The following is a 16,309-nucleotide window of genomic DNA, read 5'->3' on the forward strand; positions in this document are numbered from 1 at the left end:
ATGGGTCTTGTGTTTTCCAGGGGGAGGTTCGATAAGTGTTGCATTTTGTCATGATGAAACTCTGGGACTTTGGAGGTGAGGGTCATATTAACATTATAAGATACTTTGCTAAATGCACAATAAAAACTGTCCTAGTAATTTATTTAATTTGTGAACTGACTGAAGATTTCTCCAAAATAATGTTGAATGTTCCTCACATCATGGTTCATTACAATCAAGCGTTTGCTCATTTAAAAAACATGTCCATAAGATAATTTTTACAAATTAAAAATTAAAATCCAAAAGTCTGAGTTTCGTTGTATTACTCAGGTTGCACTGCAATGTCTATTCACTGGCACAATCCCACTACTGATCGACACGGGGACTTTGACCTGCTCCGTTTCCGACCTGTGCCGGTCCACCCCTCCTTAGACGACCTGGTGGTCCCAGGCTCCTCCAGGAGCACCATATCGATAACGAACTTAGTGTGGACACCCGATCAACACAGTCCACTGCAGCCCAGAACTCCTGAACTCAAGCGATCTTTCAGACTCAGCCTCCCAGTATCTTGGATTACAGACGCACGCCACTGTGCCCGGCGAAAATACAGATGATCTGCACCGGTATTAAATAATGCACACAGCGCGCCCTCTAGTGTATGAAATCAGAATATTATCTCCCTTTTTGTCTCTCGCTCTTGACAGATTTAGAATAAAGAAACGTGATTAGCACACAAGCACAGTTTAATATTTCATTTAGACTTTCAGAGTAATCTACTCACGTGCTACTCAACATATATATTTATTTTCAAGATAAAATGTAATTGATAACAATAAAAGTATGTCGTCCTTGTAAAGACGTCTCAGAACAAAAGCTGCTGGTGGCGTATGAAAATTAGGTTTCAGGATCGTATTTCCATCTGTTGAATCCGAGATCTTTAAAAGGACAAATTGCATCGAATTAGATTTTATTCTTGAATAACTTGAAATATAAATTGAAAATTGAAAAGTTACTTTACACATTTTGATCATCAAAGTTACTGAGAACCTGTCTTTGGTCTCTTCATTTCTATACTAAACATTTTTATTTTTCTGTTTTCTGTTTTTTATTTTAATTTTTAATTGAGAAAAAGTTTGACACATTACCCATACTTCAGCTTCAGTATAATTTATCCTAACTGTATCCTAACACCTCTGCTGCACACATATACATGTAATTTTAAATAATAATAATAATAAAGTTAAATAATACCCAGGTTGGTGCATGTGACCTGGTGAAATAGCCAGAGATTATCTCATATGACACACACATACATAATTAAAGTTACCAAAAGTACCACCCAAAAAGGAAAATACTGACTAAAATGTACTGAACAACAGACCTGAACGTCAGGAGCATATAGGGATGTTTTTAAACGCTAAATTACAAATGTGTGAAGAGTAGGAGTGCATGGCCGTGCCGTGATGGAGCACTGCCGGCGCTGAATCGGCCGAGCGGGAGAGCGAGATAAGGGGCAGCCGGAGACGCCAATTCGAGAGAGAGACGCATGCGGCCCCTTTGCAGGTGTCTGTGTCCGTTTGTTTTATGTTGTTTTAAGTTAATTTATATCATTAAAAATTATCTTTACTGTTCAGCCATTTCCTGCCTCCTCCTTGCACTTCCTTTATCTGTTATAAAATGCAAAAACAAACATGCAAATTTGGAACATAGAACATTAGAAGTTGAACAAAGACAAGAAATGTTATAACTATCATCATAGGTAAACTCAGAAAACCTATAGGAAACAATTTCCACACAGAAATTGCTAGTAAATTTGACATAGTATTTTCAAGGAAAGGCTACACTGCCTTCACACAAAGTAAACTTTACTCACTTTTTGTTTGTACATCTCACTTGTTTATATATAGCACTGAATTAAACACCAGCCTTGCTTTTAAAAGTCTACACACATTACAATGCATTTTAAATGTAGTTATTCACATAACATGACACAGAAACCTTTCACACTCTAGCTTAATGCAGAACTCAAGGTGCACAAAGCACCATGACGGTAACTATCTACAGATTGTTTTTTTTTTTATCATGAATGGGTAATTTTTAGTAGAAAATTAACTTCAGACAAAATTAGAAGTTACAAAATCTACAATGAAATCAACAATAAAAACGGTGTAAATCAACTTGCAAACAATGAAACTTTGCAAGCTCAGTAATTATTCAAGCCCAGTGCATGCTGGTGACTCCAGCTTTGAAAAGTTACGTTACATTTCCTTATTTCATTTACCAGTGAAATACTCAAATTAGCATATAAATAAGACAAGGTTATTAATTTATGGATTGTGTTCCATAAATAGATGAAAGATCATCTAATATGGTTCATGTTTTTAAAAGACACTAGCTGTACTACTGATCTTTTGTAGTGTTTAGTACTGTGTCTGTTTGGATCTGCCATGTAACATTAAGAGTAAAGGTTTTGACAACACATTTCAGTCAAGAAACTTTATTAAAATATTTTATATTATATTTTATAATTAAAATAGCAGAATCATACAGTCAGCCATGTCAGCTATAAAGCTAATTATCAGGACACTGTACAAATGGGCAATTTTAGAAAAAAATCTAAAAGTCACAGTATTCCTCTGATGGCGTCCATTTCTTTAAAAGTTTGCAGCCTTTGAGTTTAACTGTAAGTGCTTGATTAACGTATATGGGGAGTGCCTTCTTACATGACCTAGTTGAAACCTCTCTACAATAACGCCAATATTCTAATATTGGCTATGGTGTTTGACCCCCGGCTGTTTTGGCACTAAACTGTCCGCTACAAAAACAGGTGCACAAACACCATTTCCTCAGAATTTCTGACTGAGAACAAGGAGCCCATCGCTCGTGCCTCAAGAACTTTGAGTTTTGAAGTACAGCTAGCTTTCGCAATGTCTTGTTCCCTTCGAGGTTACGTATGTAACCGAGACATTCCATTTCGAGTACACTTACATTGTGTGTATTAATGCATATGGGGAACAGAATCCCAATACGCCGCACTACATGACATAACCTCCCTGAAAGGAAGCATGATGCCACAGTCTCGTGAGATGGCGACAGACATGAGTATGTTGCAGTGAGTGACTCTCATGTTGGGCCAGGAGGGGAGCACTCAGAATGAATATATTAACTATAGTTGTATAGTATGAATTTACGAGTTTATTTATAGAGTAAGTGCTTGTGACTTCTGGTCTGAATCCAGGCGGTTGTGTAAAATGATGGGGAGCTCATCCTTAAAGGGAGCAGCATAAGTATAAATATTTGGCCAATGAATATCAAGCTCTAAACAGAGAGGACTTGAGAAGAGACACGTTACATCTAGGTTGTAAAACCTTGCGAATGTGTTTTAAGAAGACCATCCTGCTGCAAAACATATGTCTTGTAAGGACACACCATTCGTTCAGGCCCATGCCTCTAGTTGAATGTGCTTTACACCAATTGGGCATATCTTACCCTTCGACTCATAAGCCAGGGCAATTGTATTGACAATCCAGTGAGAAAGCATTTGCTTGGGGACAGATATTCCTTTTGTGCAACCTCCATAGCAGACAAAGAGCTGATCAGACAGTCTGAACTGGCGTGTACACTCAACGTATGCGTGTAGTGCCCACACAGGGAATAACAAATGCAATGATTGTACCTCATCAGAATTAAATGGAGGAGGGAAGATTGCCTGAAAGTGAACCACCTGCGCTCTGAAGGGCGTGGTTAGGACCTTAGGCACATAGCCTTTTCTGGGTTTGACAGTGGGTTTTGAAAGACCAGGGCCAAACTCCAGACAGGAATTGTCAATTGATCGTGCATGCAGGTCACAGACCTTCTTTACTGAGGCAAGAGCCAGCAGTAGTGTGGTCTTAATTGAGAGTCCTATCCCTTGATATACTGTGTGCAGGAAGACACCTTGGACTGTCTGGGCTGTACTTAATCCCAGCTTCCAATTGTTTCGATGAGAACAGGATTCTTTGTTTCAGTCCAATAACACGATAGAGGAATTGCTGAGGGGTCTCATGCTCACTTTGTTTTGCACACATTAGCTCTTTAAATAGTTCTGTGCTATTTCTTTCCCCTAAGTGTGACTGCAAAAATCTCCTGAGCTCAGCTACGGTCATATCTTCCTTATTAACAAGCATGCCCTTGAAATCTCCTGGTTTTATGATCCTAAACACACCTCTAACTACCTCTGAATCAGTGAAGTTATCTTTAATTCCCTCTTCCATCTGCCTACACACACTGTTGTAACTAATATCAGATGAGTGATCCCCAATTTGGCCTCCCTGCACCTTAAATTCGCGGCGCTGGATGTAGGGGAGATTTTTTAGGGACAACACATTTTCTGGTGACTGGTATGTGACGGCATCTGGCTGTGTGCTACTGTGTAGTGGGGCACTGTTCACTGGTGTAGATTGTGCAAGTGTAGGTTGTGCTGTGGCCTGTGGTGTGGGCATGTTCACAAACTGAAGGAGCTTCTTACTCAACTCATCATAATTCAAAAGCATTTGCTGTACATTTTCTGGTAAAACATTGCTAAGTGTAGCAGCATTGGTTGTGTCAATGATTGGCTGTGTGTTTACCATGGCAGTAGTGGTTACACTTACTGCTTCAGTGAAAGGTTCATTAGCTGTGGCTGAATGGGCTAACTCGACAGGAGGGGAGCTAACACCCTGAGACTGTACAATCTCGTCAACATCATCTTTTAGTGCTAACAATACCCCCAACCCGCTGTCCTCAGTGTCTAAGTTTCTTACTGTACATTCGAGCATGGATGTATTCAAAGCACCCCTCTGCGTCCTCACTAGAAAGCTCTGATGGATCCTTATCTCGAACTGGGCCAACATTAGTAGCAATCTGGAAAAGTTTGTTAGGCGACAGTAAAAGCAGGCTCTTCCTGATGTCCCACACCAGGCTCTTCCTCTCCTTGTCGGTCATTGCAACGTCCTCTCCAGTCCTTTACAGCATGTCCCTCAGCAACAGTTTCAGCTACACCTTCTCGCAGTGGGTCAAAGCTCTCATGGACAGCAGCTGCTCACCTCCAGCACTAGGCACTGCACCACCAGCTCAGCTTCTCAGTCACGATTTTAGGATCGGCGTCTGTCAGCATGAAGAACCGATCCCGGACGAGCCCCCAAGAATCTGTAACAGGCCCGGGCGTGAGGCCTGTGGTCAGATTAAAATGTTGTCCTGAAAAGAACAGGAAAATTATGAGACCGGCAACAGGTATTGTATTTCCTTCTCTCGCTTCTGCCAGACTTTATTTTACACATAAACATGTACTTTTAATATGTTCTCAATTTGAGAACCTCACCTGGTCCCTCAACACCAGCTCTATCACCAAGAAAGCCCAGCAGCGTCTCTACTTTCTCCGAAGGCTGAGGAAAACACATCTCCCACCCCCCATCCTCACTACATTCTATAGAGGGACTATTGAGAGCATCCTGAGCAGCTGCATCACTGCCTGGTTTGGGACTTGCACTGTTTCGGACCGCACAGCCCTGCAGAGGATAGTGAGGACAGCTGAGAAGATCATCAGGGTCTCTCTTCCCTCTATCAAAGACATTTACAAAAAACACTTTATCCGCAAAGCAACCAGCATTGTGGACGACCCCACACACCCCTCACACAAACTCATTACCCTCCTGCCGTCTGGCAAGAGGTACCGAAGCATTCGGGCCGACACGGCCAGACTGTGCAACAGCTTCTTCCCCCAAGCCATCAGACTCCTCAGTACTCAGAGACTGGTTTGACACACACACACACACACACACACACACACACACACACACACACACACGTGACCTGAGTGCACTTTAATTACTGTCACTTTATAACTGCCTGCTACCTCAATAACTGCTGTGTGCATAGAACACTATCTCATAGTATGTTATGTTTACATTTTTAGAAACTGTCATCTTTTTGCACTACTGTGTACTGGTCGGCGCTGCACTGTCTGTCACTGTGTCTATTGTCCTGTTCATTGTCAGAAATTTATTGTACTGTCCTGTACTTTTTAAACATGTTTGAACGTGCACTTTATATAGGTATATAGGTATATATAGGTATTTTATATAGGTATTTTATTTAGTTGTGTAGTCTCATGTGGTTCTGTGTTTGTACTATATTGTTTTTATGCTGCACCATGGTCCTGGAGGAACGTTGTCTCGTTTCGCTGTGTACTGTACTAACTGTATATGGTTGAAACGATAATAAAAACCACTTGACTTGACTTGACTTGACTTGAGAAGAGATTGCTTCTCAGTGTATTTCCCATGGCTGTGTTGAAGCTTTCCACCTGGCAACTTGCCCCAGCTTGACACTTTGCTGGTAAAACGCAGGAGCTGTCCATGGTGCTAAGGGTATAGGGTGCTATATGGTGCAGCTATAGAGTTGCGTGATATTGATGTGCATGCGCCCTTGGCACCAGCACTGAAGAGGTCTCATGTGTAAGAGACCTAATGGATACATAAACAGATACTGTAGAATGGCAGACTCCCAAAAAGGAGATTTGTTGGCTGGGGAGAGCGTGCTTTTTACGCTCTTTGATGTAAACCAATCAAGTGGCCATACGTGCAATAAGATACATTTCTGAGTAATCATTTTGAATGGGTGAGTGAGTGCGGTATTTAAATCTCAGATCATTTAAGTCTCAGATCCAGGATCGGCAAAGAAAATAATGGCTGTAAATCCCTTTTTGGGCTTAACAATTTGGCACAAGTATGTTTATTTCGGCTTGTAACACTGGCGCATCTTCGGACGAAACCGTGGAAGACAGAATGCTGTTGATTCAGGCTGGCCAGCATGCAAATTGGATTGTATAACCATGTTTGATAATTTTTGTACACCCATTCTGAAATGTACATTTACATTTATGCATTTGGCAGACGCTTTTATCCAAAGCGACTTACAGTACACTTATTACAAGGACAATTCCCCCGGAGCAACATGGAGTTAAGTGCCTTGCTCAAGGACACAGTGGTGGTGGCCGTGGAGATCAAACCAGCAACCTTCTGATTAACAGTTATGTGCTTTAGCCCACTACGCCACCACCACTCCCAATGTGGTGAAATACCCATTAGGGCTCTCCACACGTCCGCGTAACAGGACAGAAGGCAATTTGATTTGTTTACCGTATGATATAATGTGCCGTTCACTATAGGGAAGTATTTATGTATAATGTGTGTGCTTTGAAGAGGACAAGTATTTATGAGAATGTGTGAGCATCTCATTTGAGTGCAAGACACAGGAACAACATTTTCAACAATATTGTGAACAACAAAATAATTTTCTCAACAAACAGTAGTGGGGAGATGGGGAACAGTGTTTTGTGTCTCCATTCAATCCTTTTTTGGAGCAGACCCGGAGGGAACCGTGGGCTATGCTTTCAGCATCAAATGGTTGTGCTCATCAGGAGTGCTTTTGCCACGCGTGCTGATATGCAGGTGTGGGACTTTAAGTTGGGCGATGGCTCAAAACAGAGCGAGGGCTCACCGGCTGTGATATACTCCATTTGGGCATAAAGTGTCTCATAGCCTGTGATGCTGTGACGCTCAGCAAACTTATTCACAGAGCCGACAAAGAGGCTGGCTGGAGACACTGAAGCATCCAACAGAGTGGCTTTTTCCTTATCATTCATTCCTGTGAGGGTTAGCCATATATGTTGATCCAGAACTGCCAGGTTGCCCATGGACTTGCCGAAGGCATGTACAGTGACTTTCGTGGCACGCAGCGCTAAGTCTGTACCGGTGCAGAGCTTTTTGAATGTCTCTGGATCGAAGCCGTGCTCATCCATTTGCTTGAAATACCTGGAGCACTGACATTGCAAAGAGTACTGATCCTGCTTGTCCTGCCGCTGAGAAAGCGTTTCCCGCCAGTGTGGACTTTTGTCGACATGGTTTGGAAGGATGTACTGGGCGTGATTTCCACAGCCTGTTACTCACTGGGCAGAGGTGTGCCGCTACCGCCTCATCCACAGCGGGTAGTTGGGCATAAACGTTTTCTTCCCTGTGACCCATATTAGAGAGTATGGCGTCACTGTGCAAGCACAGAGAAGGGTGCACACCAGGAATTAGACAGTTTGTTATGAACTTCGGGTAAGAATGGGGCAAATTTACGGGACACTGCCGTTTGACGGCGTCTGGAACTATTCATCGAGGCGAGACTGTTCGGGTTCCTCTGTGGGAGACCACTCAAGGTGAAGTTCTTCCATCGCCTTTGTAAGGACACAGAGCATCTCCCTGTCAGTGTCTCATGCAATTTCCTCACCCTCGCTGGGAGGAGGGTCGGCAGCATCATCCACTGACCACTCGCCTGATGCAGTGAGAGACACGACATTGTCATTATTATCCCCAGCGTCAGAACCACTAAACAAGACTAGGCCACCCGCTCTTTCAGAAGATACATAGTGTATGGGAAAACATGCGCATTGAGATTGAGAGGCTCGCGGGGCGTGTGCCGCCATGAGGACCACCTCAAATTCATCCTGCTCAACCTAGCGGCCCCGCCGTGCATCCTCGTGAAGGTATCACAGAAGAGTTGGAGGATTAGAGGGTGCGTGAGGCTGACTCATCCCTCAGAACGAGGGCGATTCACAAGCGAAGTGTCTTGAGACTCATGCTCTCCCTGTGAGTACAGTCTATCTCCATGAGAGCTGTCTCTGAGTGGGCACGGCCCAGACAGTAAGCGCAGCTCTCATGCTGATCTGACTGTGGGATGTGCCTCTATTACAAGGAACACTAACAGAACGAAATCTTTAGAAAGAAGCAAACACATAAGTGACTCTTAGATATATAAGTAAATAAATATTTATATATCACAATATACATACAATTGCTTTGTAAGGACACACAAACCCTGCCGAAGCACGGTGGGGAATCAGGATGCTGAGGCCTGTTCACCAGCGAAGCATCAAGCAGCGAGGTGGTGTGATGTTCACCAAAGCACAGCAGGGAAGCAGAAATTCTTCCAGCAATGATTCCCCCTGCTGACTCGTGAATATCGACGTGGAAGGCAGAGGACTTCTAGACGAGATTATCGCTGTTTTGCAAGAAGAAATTCTGAGGAAATTGTGTTTTTACAACTGTTTTTAAAGCGGACAGTTTCGCGCCAAAACAGGCGGGGCTCAAACACCATTGAAAGATATGGCGCTTTTCCACTACACAGTACCAGTTCGCCTCGGCTCAACTCGACTCGACTTTGTTTGGTTTTCCACTGTGTAAAAGTTGTACCTGTACCTGCTTTCGGGTACTTTTTTTCGTACCACCTCCGGCGAGGTTCTGAGCGGGCTGAGTACTAAAATGTGACGTAAAAACAATGCCGACTGCTGATTGGTCAGAGGGAATCGTCACTATTCACTGCGTCATCATTACTCGCGCCAGACGGAGTATCCAGAATAACTCCGCCATTTTTAAATAGTTTGCACAGATATAGCCTACAAAACTATTATTATGGCACAGCGGGAGCGCCATTTACAGATGGCACTTGATGATGCAGCACATGCCCGAGAACTCGAAGCGGCTTTAAGGAGAGAGGAGATTGCTGCAATGTCGTCCTTCAACCAGGCCTTTCTGGGAACCCTGCTTGTCCAGGCACTGAACCGGCGGGATGCTGTTCCACCGCCCCTGGACTGAAACCCCTTTGTTTATTTTAATTAAATGTTTGCACTACATGTAACATATGTATATAGTTGGATGTGTGAATTTATATTAATATTATATTTTTTTCTATTTGTATGCGTGTTCAAATAAAACCTTTTTGAAACTTATTACAAACAGTGTCTTTTTTTGATGGTTTGCTTTTTACAAGGGTTTGAACAAGTATTTTCAGATTGTATACTGTGATAACCTTTAATGAAAAACAGCAGAGACAACATATTTAATGATAATGTATTTATTTAGCAATTAAAATAACGCATCAGACCCTCTCGTACATCTCTGCCCTCCTCCTCAACACCCTGTGCCACTGCCACCACAGGCTCTGCTGCTGCAGGTGCATCCCAGTCATTGTCATAGTCCTCTCCGTGACTCTCACAAAGGTTATGCAAAGCACAGCAAGTAAGAATCATAGATTTCACAATTGTAACATCACAGTCATTTCTTTTCATGAGGCACGCCACCTTCCCTTCAGTCTACCAAAAGCGTTTTCAACCAATACCCGTGCTCGACATATTTTCTTGTTGTAGATCTGCTGTTCTACTGTCAGCCGTCCAGTGTCAGTGAATCGGTAGCTCGGTTGAAAGCCCAAACAGACGGTCTGCCGCGGCGACTTTGCAAAGCTAAACAGATCTGAAACACATAAACCATGCACATTTAGTACGTAATACTGGTAGCTATAAAGTTTATTAAATACTTTGCATATAGTATAGTATTTACACATATGCAAACGTTAGCTATGTTAGCATAACTTAACCTCTTGCGTCGGCTGTGAACAACCGGATTCGTCTCGTAGTCTGAACTCTGTAGTAATTCCCAAACTCTCCTGTTTTTTTCAGCAGTGTTTCGTTTTGCTGCCCTCAGCCTCTCATGAAACAACGTTTGTCTTCTTGCTGTGAGAAACAGCCACATCCCGAGGATCAAAAACAGCATACACTCGATTTCCTCCATTGTCCTGTGTGTGTGGGTAGCGGATGTGTGTCGCGTATAAGATTACGTTTCCTGCGGTGTCGCTATGACGACCGGGTATTATTTGTGGCGGTACTGTCTGCAATGGAAAATGGAGCGAAAAGCGAGCCGAGTCGAGGCAAGCCGAGGCGAGCTGGTACTGGTAATGGAAAAGCGCCAATAGAGAGGTTTCAACCAGGTCGTGTAAGAAGGCACTCTCCATATGCGTTAATAAACGTAATGTCAAGTGTACTGAGTCGTAAGGGAACATATCCAATTTTTGTACACAATTACACTGACTACATAAAAAAAAATAAATATATATATATATTTTTATATATATATATATATATATATATAGGGCGGAGATTTTGACTGCATTAAATGTTAACCTCTTGATTAATAATATTGCTTATACATATATATTTGCAATCATCATTACAGACAGAGCAATTGTAGCTTTTAAACGCATACATTCCTCGATAAATTGCACTTCATTTACAAAACCTTCGTCTTGGAGCTTCATACATTTCGTTCAAGCCTAGACCAATACAAAGTGTCAGCAGTGAGGCATGAGCCAATGAGAGGATCACGATTTCAATGATTTTAGGAAGTAGGCGATGCGTCCAGTAACGGGACTCCTCACATCGGGAAGGGACGTTTACTACAAGCAGCTACAAACCCCATACTCACGGAATCGAGTATAATACAAACTTTAAGGTAAAACAACATTTATATCTTGTATTAACGGACTTGGCTGAATCAAATACTCGTCTCTGTATAGTATATTTTAACAAGACACGAGATTTCGGTGAATGTTTACTTGGCCGCAGCCGGTTTGCTAACACGATCCTTCCTCTCTTGTTGCGACAGACGCGAGCAACAAACAAAAGTAATGCACTCTTAACATTTATGTTTAGACTTGTTAGATATAAATATAAATGTCCAGAACGTCTCCACGTTGCGTGGCGAGAAATGGCTGGAAATGCTGTTTGGCTTGGCTTGGCTTGTCTTGGCTAGGCTTCTATGCTGCACAAAACGGTGTCCGTTATGTTGCCATCTCACAAGGCTTTGAAACACAGTTTCTTCCCTCGTTTCTCTTTCTTTTTAGATGCAGTTCATGCTTCTCTTTAGCAGGCAGGGAAAGCTACGACTTCAGAAATGGTACGTGCCCCTGTCTGACACACAGAAGAAGAAAATATCTCGTGAGGTGATCCAGATGGTGCTGGCACGTAAACCCAAGATGTGCAGTTTTCTGGAATGGAGGGATCTGAAAATAGTCTATAAAAGGTGAGATAATGACACTAAATGATGTTTAAAATGGAACGCATGAAATTAGTTTTTGATAGACAGTAAGACAGCTACTGTTTACAGTGGCTTTGCACAGAAAGAGGAGCAGAATACATTATTTTACTTTGATTACTGTTAGTAAAAATGTTTACTTTTTATGATGTGTAAGAGGTGAACTTATTTGTGCATTTCAGATATGCCAGTTTGTACTTTTGCTGTGCTGTGGAGGACCAGGAAAATGAGCTGATAACCCTGGAGATCATCCACAGATATGTGGAGCTGCTAGATAAATATTTTGGCAGTGTGAGTATTATGTCAGCATCTTTTCAAGTTGTCTAAATGGTGGAAAGGTTTGTTGTCTTGACAGTAATGACAACACACATTTTTCCCCCTTCAGACTTTATGATTTTTTAAATATTTGTTTAGTGTAGGATTAGATTGGTTGTAATTGTTCATTGTGTAACAATGTGCTTGAACACCAGGTATGTGAACTGGACATTATCTTCAACTTTGAGAAGGCTTATTATATCCTGGATGAGTTTATACTGGGTGGAGAAGCCCAGGAGACATCTAAGAAGAATGTTCTGAAGGCAATAGAGCAGGCTGACATGTTACAGGAGGTGAGGAAAAGACACACTGTGTGAATTGCCTGTTTTTGGCCACTTTCAGTATACTGATTCCTTCTGATTTGTACTTCTTGCAGGAAGCTGAAACGCCACGTAGCGTTCTGGAGGAGATTGGACTGACATAGAACTTGAGAACTCATCCTGCCCAAATACTAACACACATCTTCCTTACTTTTTCTGTGGGCATGTTCTCTATATCTGTATTTTAGGTTAGCTTGCAGGCAAAAGCAGCGTTATAAAATCAGCACTTCAGAAACAAATAGGTATTAAAGCCTGTATTTTTACTGCCAGACATCTGAGGGAATTGAGCACATTGAAATATTTATCCAGGCTTCTATCCCAGTTCTGATACTTTAGATATGCAAATTTCTCATGTAGTGTTTGGCTGTTTGGATTCAGGTTTAGGTCAGAACATGTGTAGCACAGATTTGTGTCAGCGTTACCATACCATTCTCGCAACATCCTCTCTGGTAAAGCATTACCTCTCACCTTCAGCTGCCTTAAAACACGTTCCTTGCATCTGATAAAATTTGCCAGTATTTTATGCAACTCTCTTTAGGTCCAGGTCAATGCAATATGGGCTTGAATCTGTCTCTGTTTAAGATAAGGAACTGCAAAAGTGTTAGGGACCAAACTTCTGTTTAAAAAGGGAAATACAAAAAGACGGATTTTGCAGACATTGTGTAGAACTGTAAATAGTACACCGAGAACTTTTTGGCAACAGTGTTTTACAGATAAAAATTTGTGACCAACCACACTGTAAAAACCTCTTTTTCATTGGCTCAGGCGGATCAGGAGATTTGCCAACAGCTAACTGTTTCAATTTTATTTCTAATGCCAAAGAATGTTCTCCACCATTCTCATGCCATTTTTTCAAATATCATGAATCTTTGTATACTATCTAATTAGACCATGATTCTCTGCCTTTCTCTTGGAAGTACATGCCCTATGAAGTGTTATCGAAACAAAATAAAAGTGAGAACACAGTGTGCTGTCTAAATCTTCGTAGATCTCTTACTAATATAGATGCTATAATTTGATTGTGTAATTAGATGCTGCCGATTTGAACAAATCCGAAAGTATTAAACTCGTCCCACACCATTTGCACTCAAAACATGAATGACTCCTCAAATCCTTCAGCTGGGCAAAAACACTCCTAGACTTACACTGAAAGAGGGACCCAAGCCATATCAAGGGGCTAGAATATTAAATCTGAGTATGTAACTTTTTCTGTGTTAAAATACTTTCTCCTATCTCATCTTAATATGCAGAGATAACTATTAGTAAGCCATTCATGGGTTAATTTTCTCAAAAACTGTAAACACTGTTTCTGTAGTGCTATGAAAATTTCTATTTGTTTTGAGAGACCCATCCCAACAATGTTTCTTAACCAATGGTGTAAGTTGGGGCACTATCTCTTTGTTTGACCAACAACAGGCAGGTGGTGTATTCAGAAAGCCGTTTTGAAAAAGGTTTATTTTTACAATTCCATATGGTGGTGCTGCAATTACATACTTCAGCTTTATAGATTTGGGATAGGCTTTTTTCATGTGTGAGTAACCCACCTAGAACACCCTAGTAACCACACATTAATGCACCCACAACACCATAGCATCATGGTGGAAACAATTGCATGAGCAAGTAGAATCGTTAGAATCGCCTACACACAAAATTGCTTTTTAGAACAACAGTAATAAAGAGCACAAAATGTCATTCCTACAGCCATTAACACTTTTTGCAAGTCTTCATTTAATTACAAATATACAGACAACACATTCAAAAGCAGTTATTACAGCACTATCAGGAAAACTCAGCTAAACTAAATATAGCTGCTTTAAGAAAAAAATATATACAGTTAATGTTATAAAATATTTTTTATTATATAATTCTCCAGATTGTCAGGTGGTCTCAAGAGTTGGTAACATCTGAAAGTACGAAATGGGTTTCCTCTTGTGGATGAAAACATTCTATAGCTTGGGATTCTACTTTATCTTCCAGTGAACATGCACTAGACTCCACAGCTAGACAATATCCAGCAGGAGCCTCAGTGCTCATATTCTCCGATTTGTATGAAGCCACATCAACCTTCTCATTCCCAAAATCTTCATCAGACCCCAAAGAACTCAGGCTGTGTGATTTACTCTTTTTCTTTTGTGTTTCTTTTTGCCCTTTTTCTTCTTCTTGGTCTTTTTAGAGTGCTTGTGGTGATGTAGAGCTATAGATTTGTTCTCTGTGATTTTGACTTCTTTTTTCTTGAGTCTGCTAATGTAAATTCACCGTGATCCAGCCGATCTCTGCTTTGCGATCGGCTCCTGCTCCTTCTGGACTGCTCTCTCTGAGATCGTGATTTTTTTTTCAATGACTGTTGTGACTTCTTACTCTCTCTGCTTCTGCTACGACTCCACCTCTCCCTGTTTCGACTGTGTCTCCCTCTGCTACAACTCTGCCTCTCTCTACTGCGGCTCCGCCTTTCCCTGCTGCAGCTATGCCTTACTCTATGACTATACCTCTCACGGCTGTGACTCCTTCAATCCGTCCCTCCTGCGTGGAGATCGCTCGGGGCTATTCAAACGCTGGGACCAAATTCCATCTCTGCTTCCAAAGTGCCTGCCGGAAAAACCTCCGCCACGGTCAGGGACATATGAAGATCACGATCTGCCTCCCAGAATTCATTGCCTGGGTTTCGGAATACATGGAGGAAGTTGCAGTGTTTCCCTTTTGGACATTTCTGTCTGTCAAACAGACCTGATATTGAGGGTATAAGAAAAATACGAAACACAATTATACAAAATGAAATGTAAAATACAGTTTAGGTTACCTGGTTGAGAAAGGCTTAAAAATAAAGCCCAGATTAAGAATCTGGTGCATTTGACCCATTTTGTTCTTACTACATATGGCTGTTTTCCATCTAGTTACTGGGGAGAATTCACACTGCAGCTGCTTTCCTGCATACAGCCATTAAACATCATGAAAGCTTCTTTACACTGCTCCTCCCTGCAGGCATAAAAACACACCGATATTAAACTGTGAAATAAAATGTATAACAAATGTAATTTTGGCTTTAATTTTGCAAAGAGGCCATAGGTAATACTGGACTTATGTGTCATACTGAACATAAACGTTTCCTCTCAAATGAGGCTCAAAGTTGCAGCTCACCTATTAAAGTATGGGCCAGAATTAATTTCATGTTTCGATCACTGTGATGATTTAATTTAATTTACATTACCTGAACTGCACTACCCTCCCTGCGTTCTTGAACTCTGGCAGAACGTCTTCATAGAAGTCCAGAAACTGATGGTGCACCTCCTCCTTGCTGTATTCCAGGCTGGCATCAGTGTCATAGTCCACTATTTTCCAGCTTAATGCAACAAAATAAGAGTTAGAACACTTCATTTTCAACACTTCTTCGAAAAAGCAAACAGCAGTTTCCAACATATCTTTTACTTGAAAAGTCAAACAAAACAAAAACTATTTTTGTTGTTTACCTGGCTCTCTGCTTGATCCAGTATTTTCTGCACAGCTTGCTATATGTAGTGCAAACATACAGAGTATGCTAGGTGAAATTCTGAAGTGTGCAAGCACATGTCTGCTAAAATGTGTTAAGACAATTTGGCAGATAATTGGTATATTACGGACTGATGCGATCAGCATTTTGCGGTTCAAAGCTAATTTGACTTCACAACACAGACATTCTGTTTTTGTATTGTTTATATTTCACATCTTGTATTGCATCAACAAGCATTATAATCAAAAGATACATTTTCTTCAGCGGAAGTGGACACTTGCTGG

General features: G+C 41.5%; 1 protein-coding gene and 1 pseudogene across 1 annotated transcript; one reads left to right on the top strand and one right to left on the bottom strand.

The window, feature by feature from the left end:
• Positions 1–11,221: 11,221 nt before the first annotated feature.
• LOC127626162 (AP-1 complex subunit sigma-2-like) lies at positions 11,222–13,509 on the top strand. The gene is made up of 5 exons (XM_052101750.1): positions 11,222–11,324; positions 11,716–11,894; positions 12,089–12,197; positions 12,377–12,514; positions 12,598–13,509. Exons 2-5 carry the CDS (start codon positions 11,716–11,718, stop codon positions 12,643–12,645), a joined length of 474 nt encoding a protein of 157 aa, XP_051957710.1. The 5' UTR covers positions 11,222–11,324; the 3' UTR covers positions 12,646–13,509.
• A 474-nt stretch (positions 13,510–13,983) lies between these two features.
• On the bottom strand, positions 13,984–16,268 carry LOC127626145 (U2 small nuclear ribonucleoprotein auxiliary factor 35 kDa subunit-related protein 2-like; annotated as a pseudogene).
• Between the last annotated feature and the right edge of the window lie 41 nt (positions 16,269–16,309).

This window comes from Xyrauchen texanus, chromosome 32 (genome assembly GCF_025860055.1).
Source record: "Xyrauchen texanus isolate HMW12.3.18 chromosome 32, RBS_HiC_50CHRs, whole genome shotgun sequence".
Classification (NCBI taxonomy): Eukaryota; Metazoa; Chordata; class Actinopteri; order Cypriniformes; family Catostomidae; genus Xyrauchen; species Xyrauchen texanus.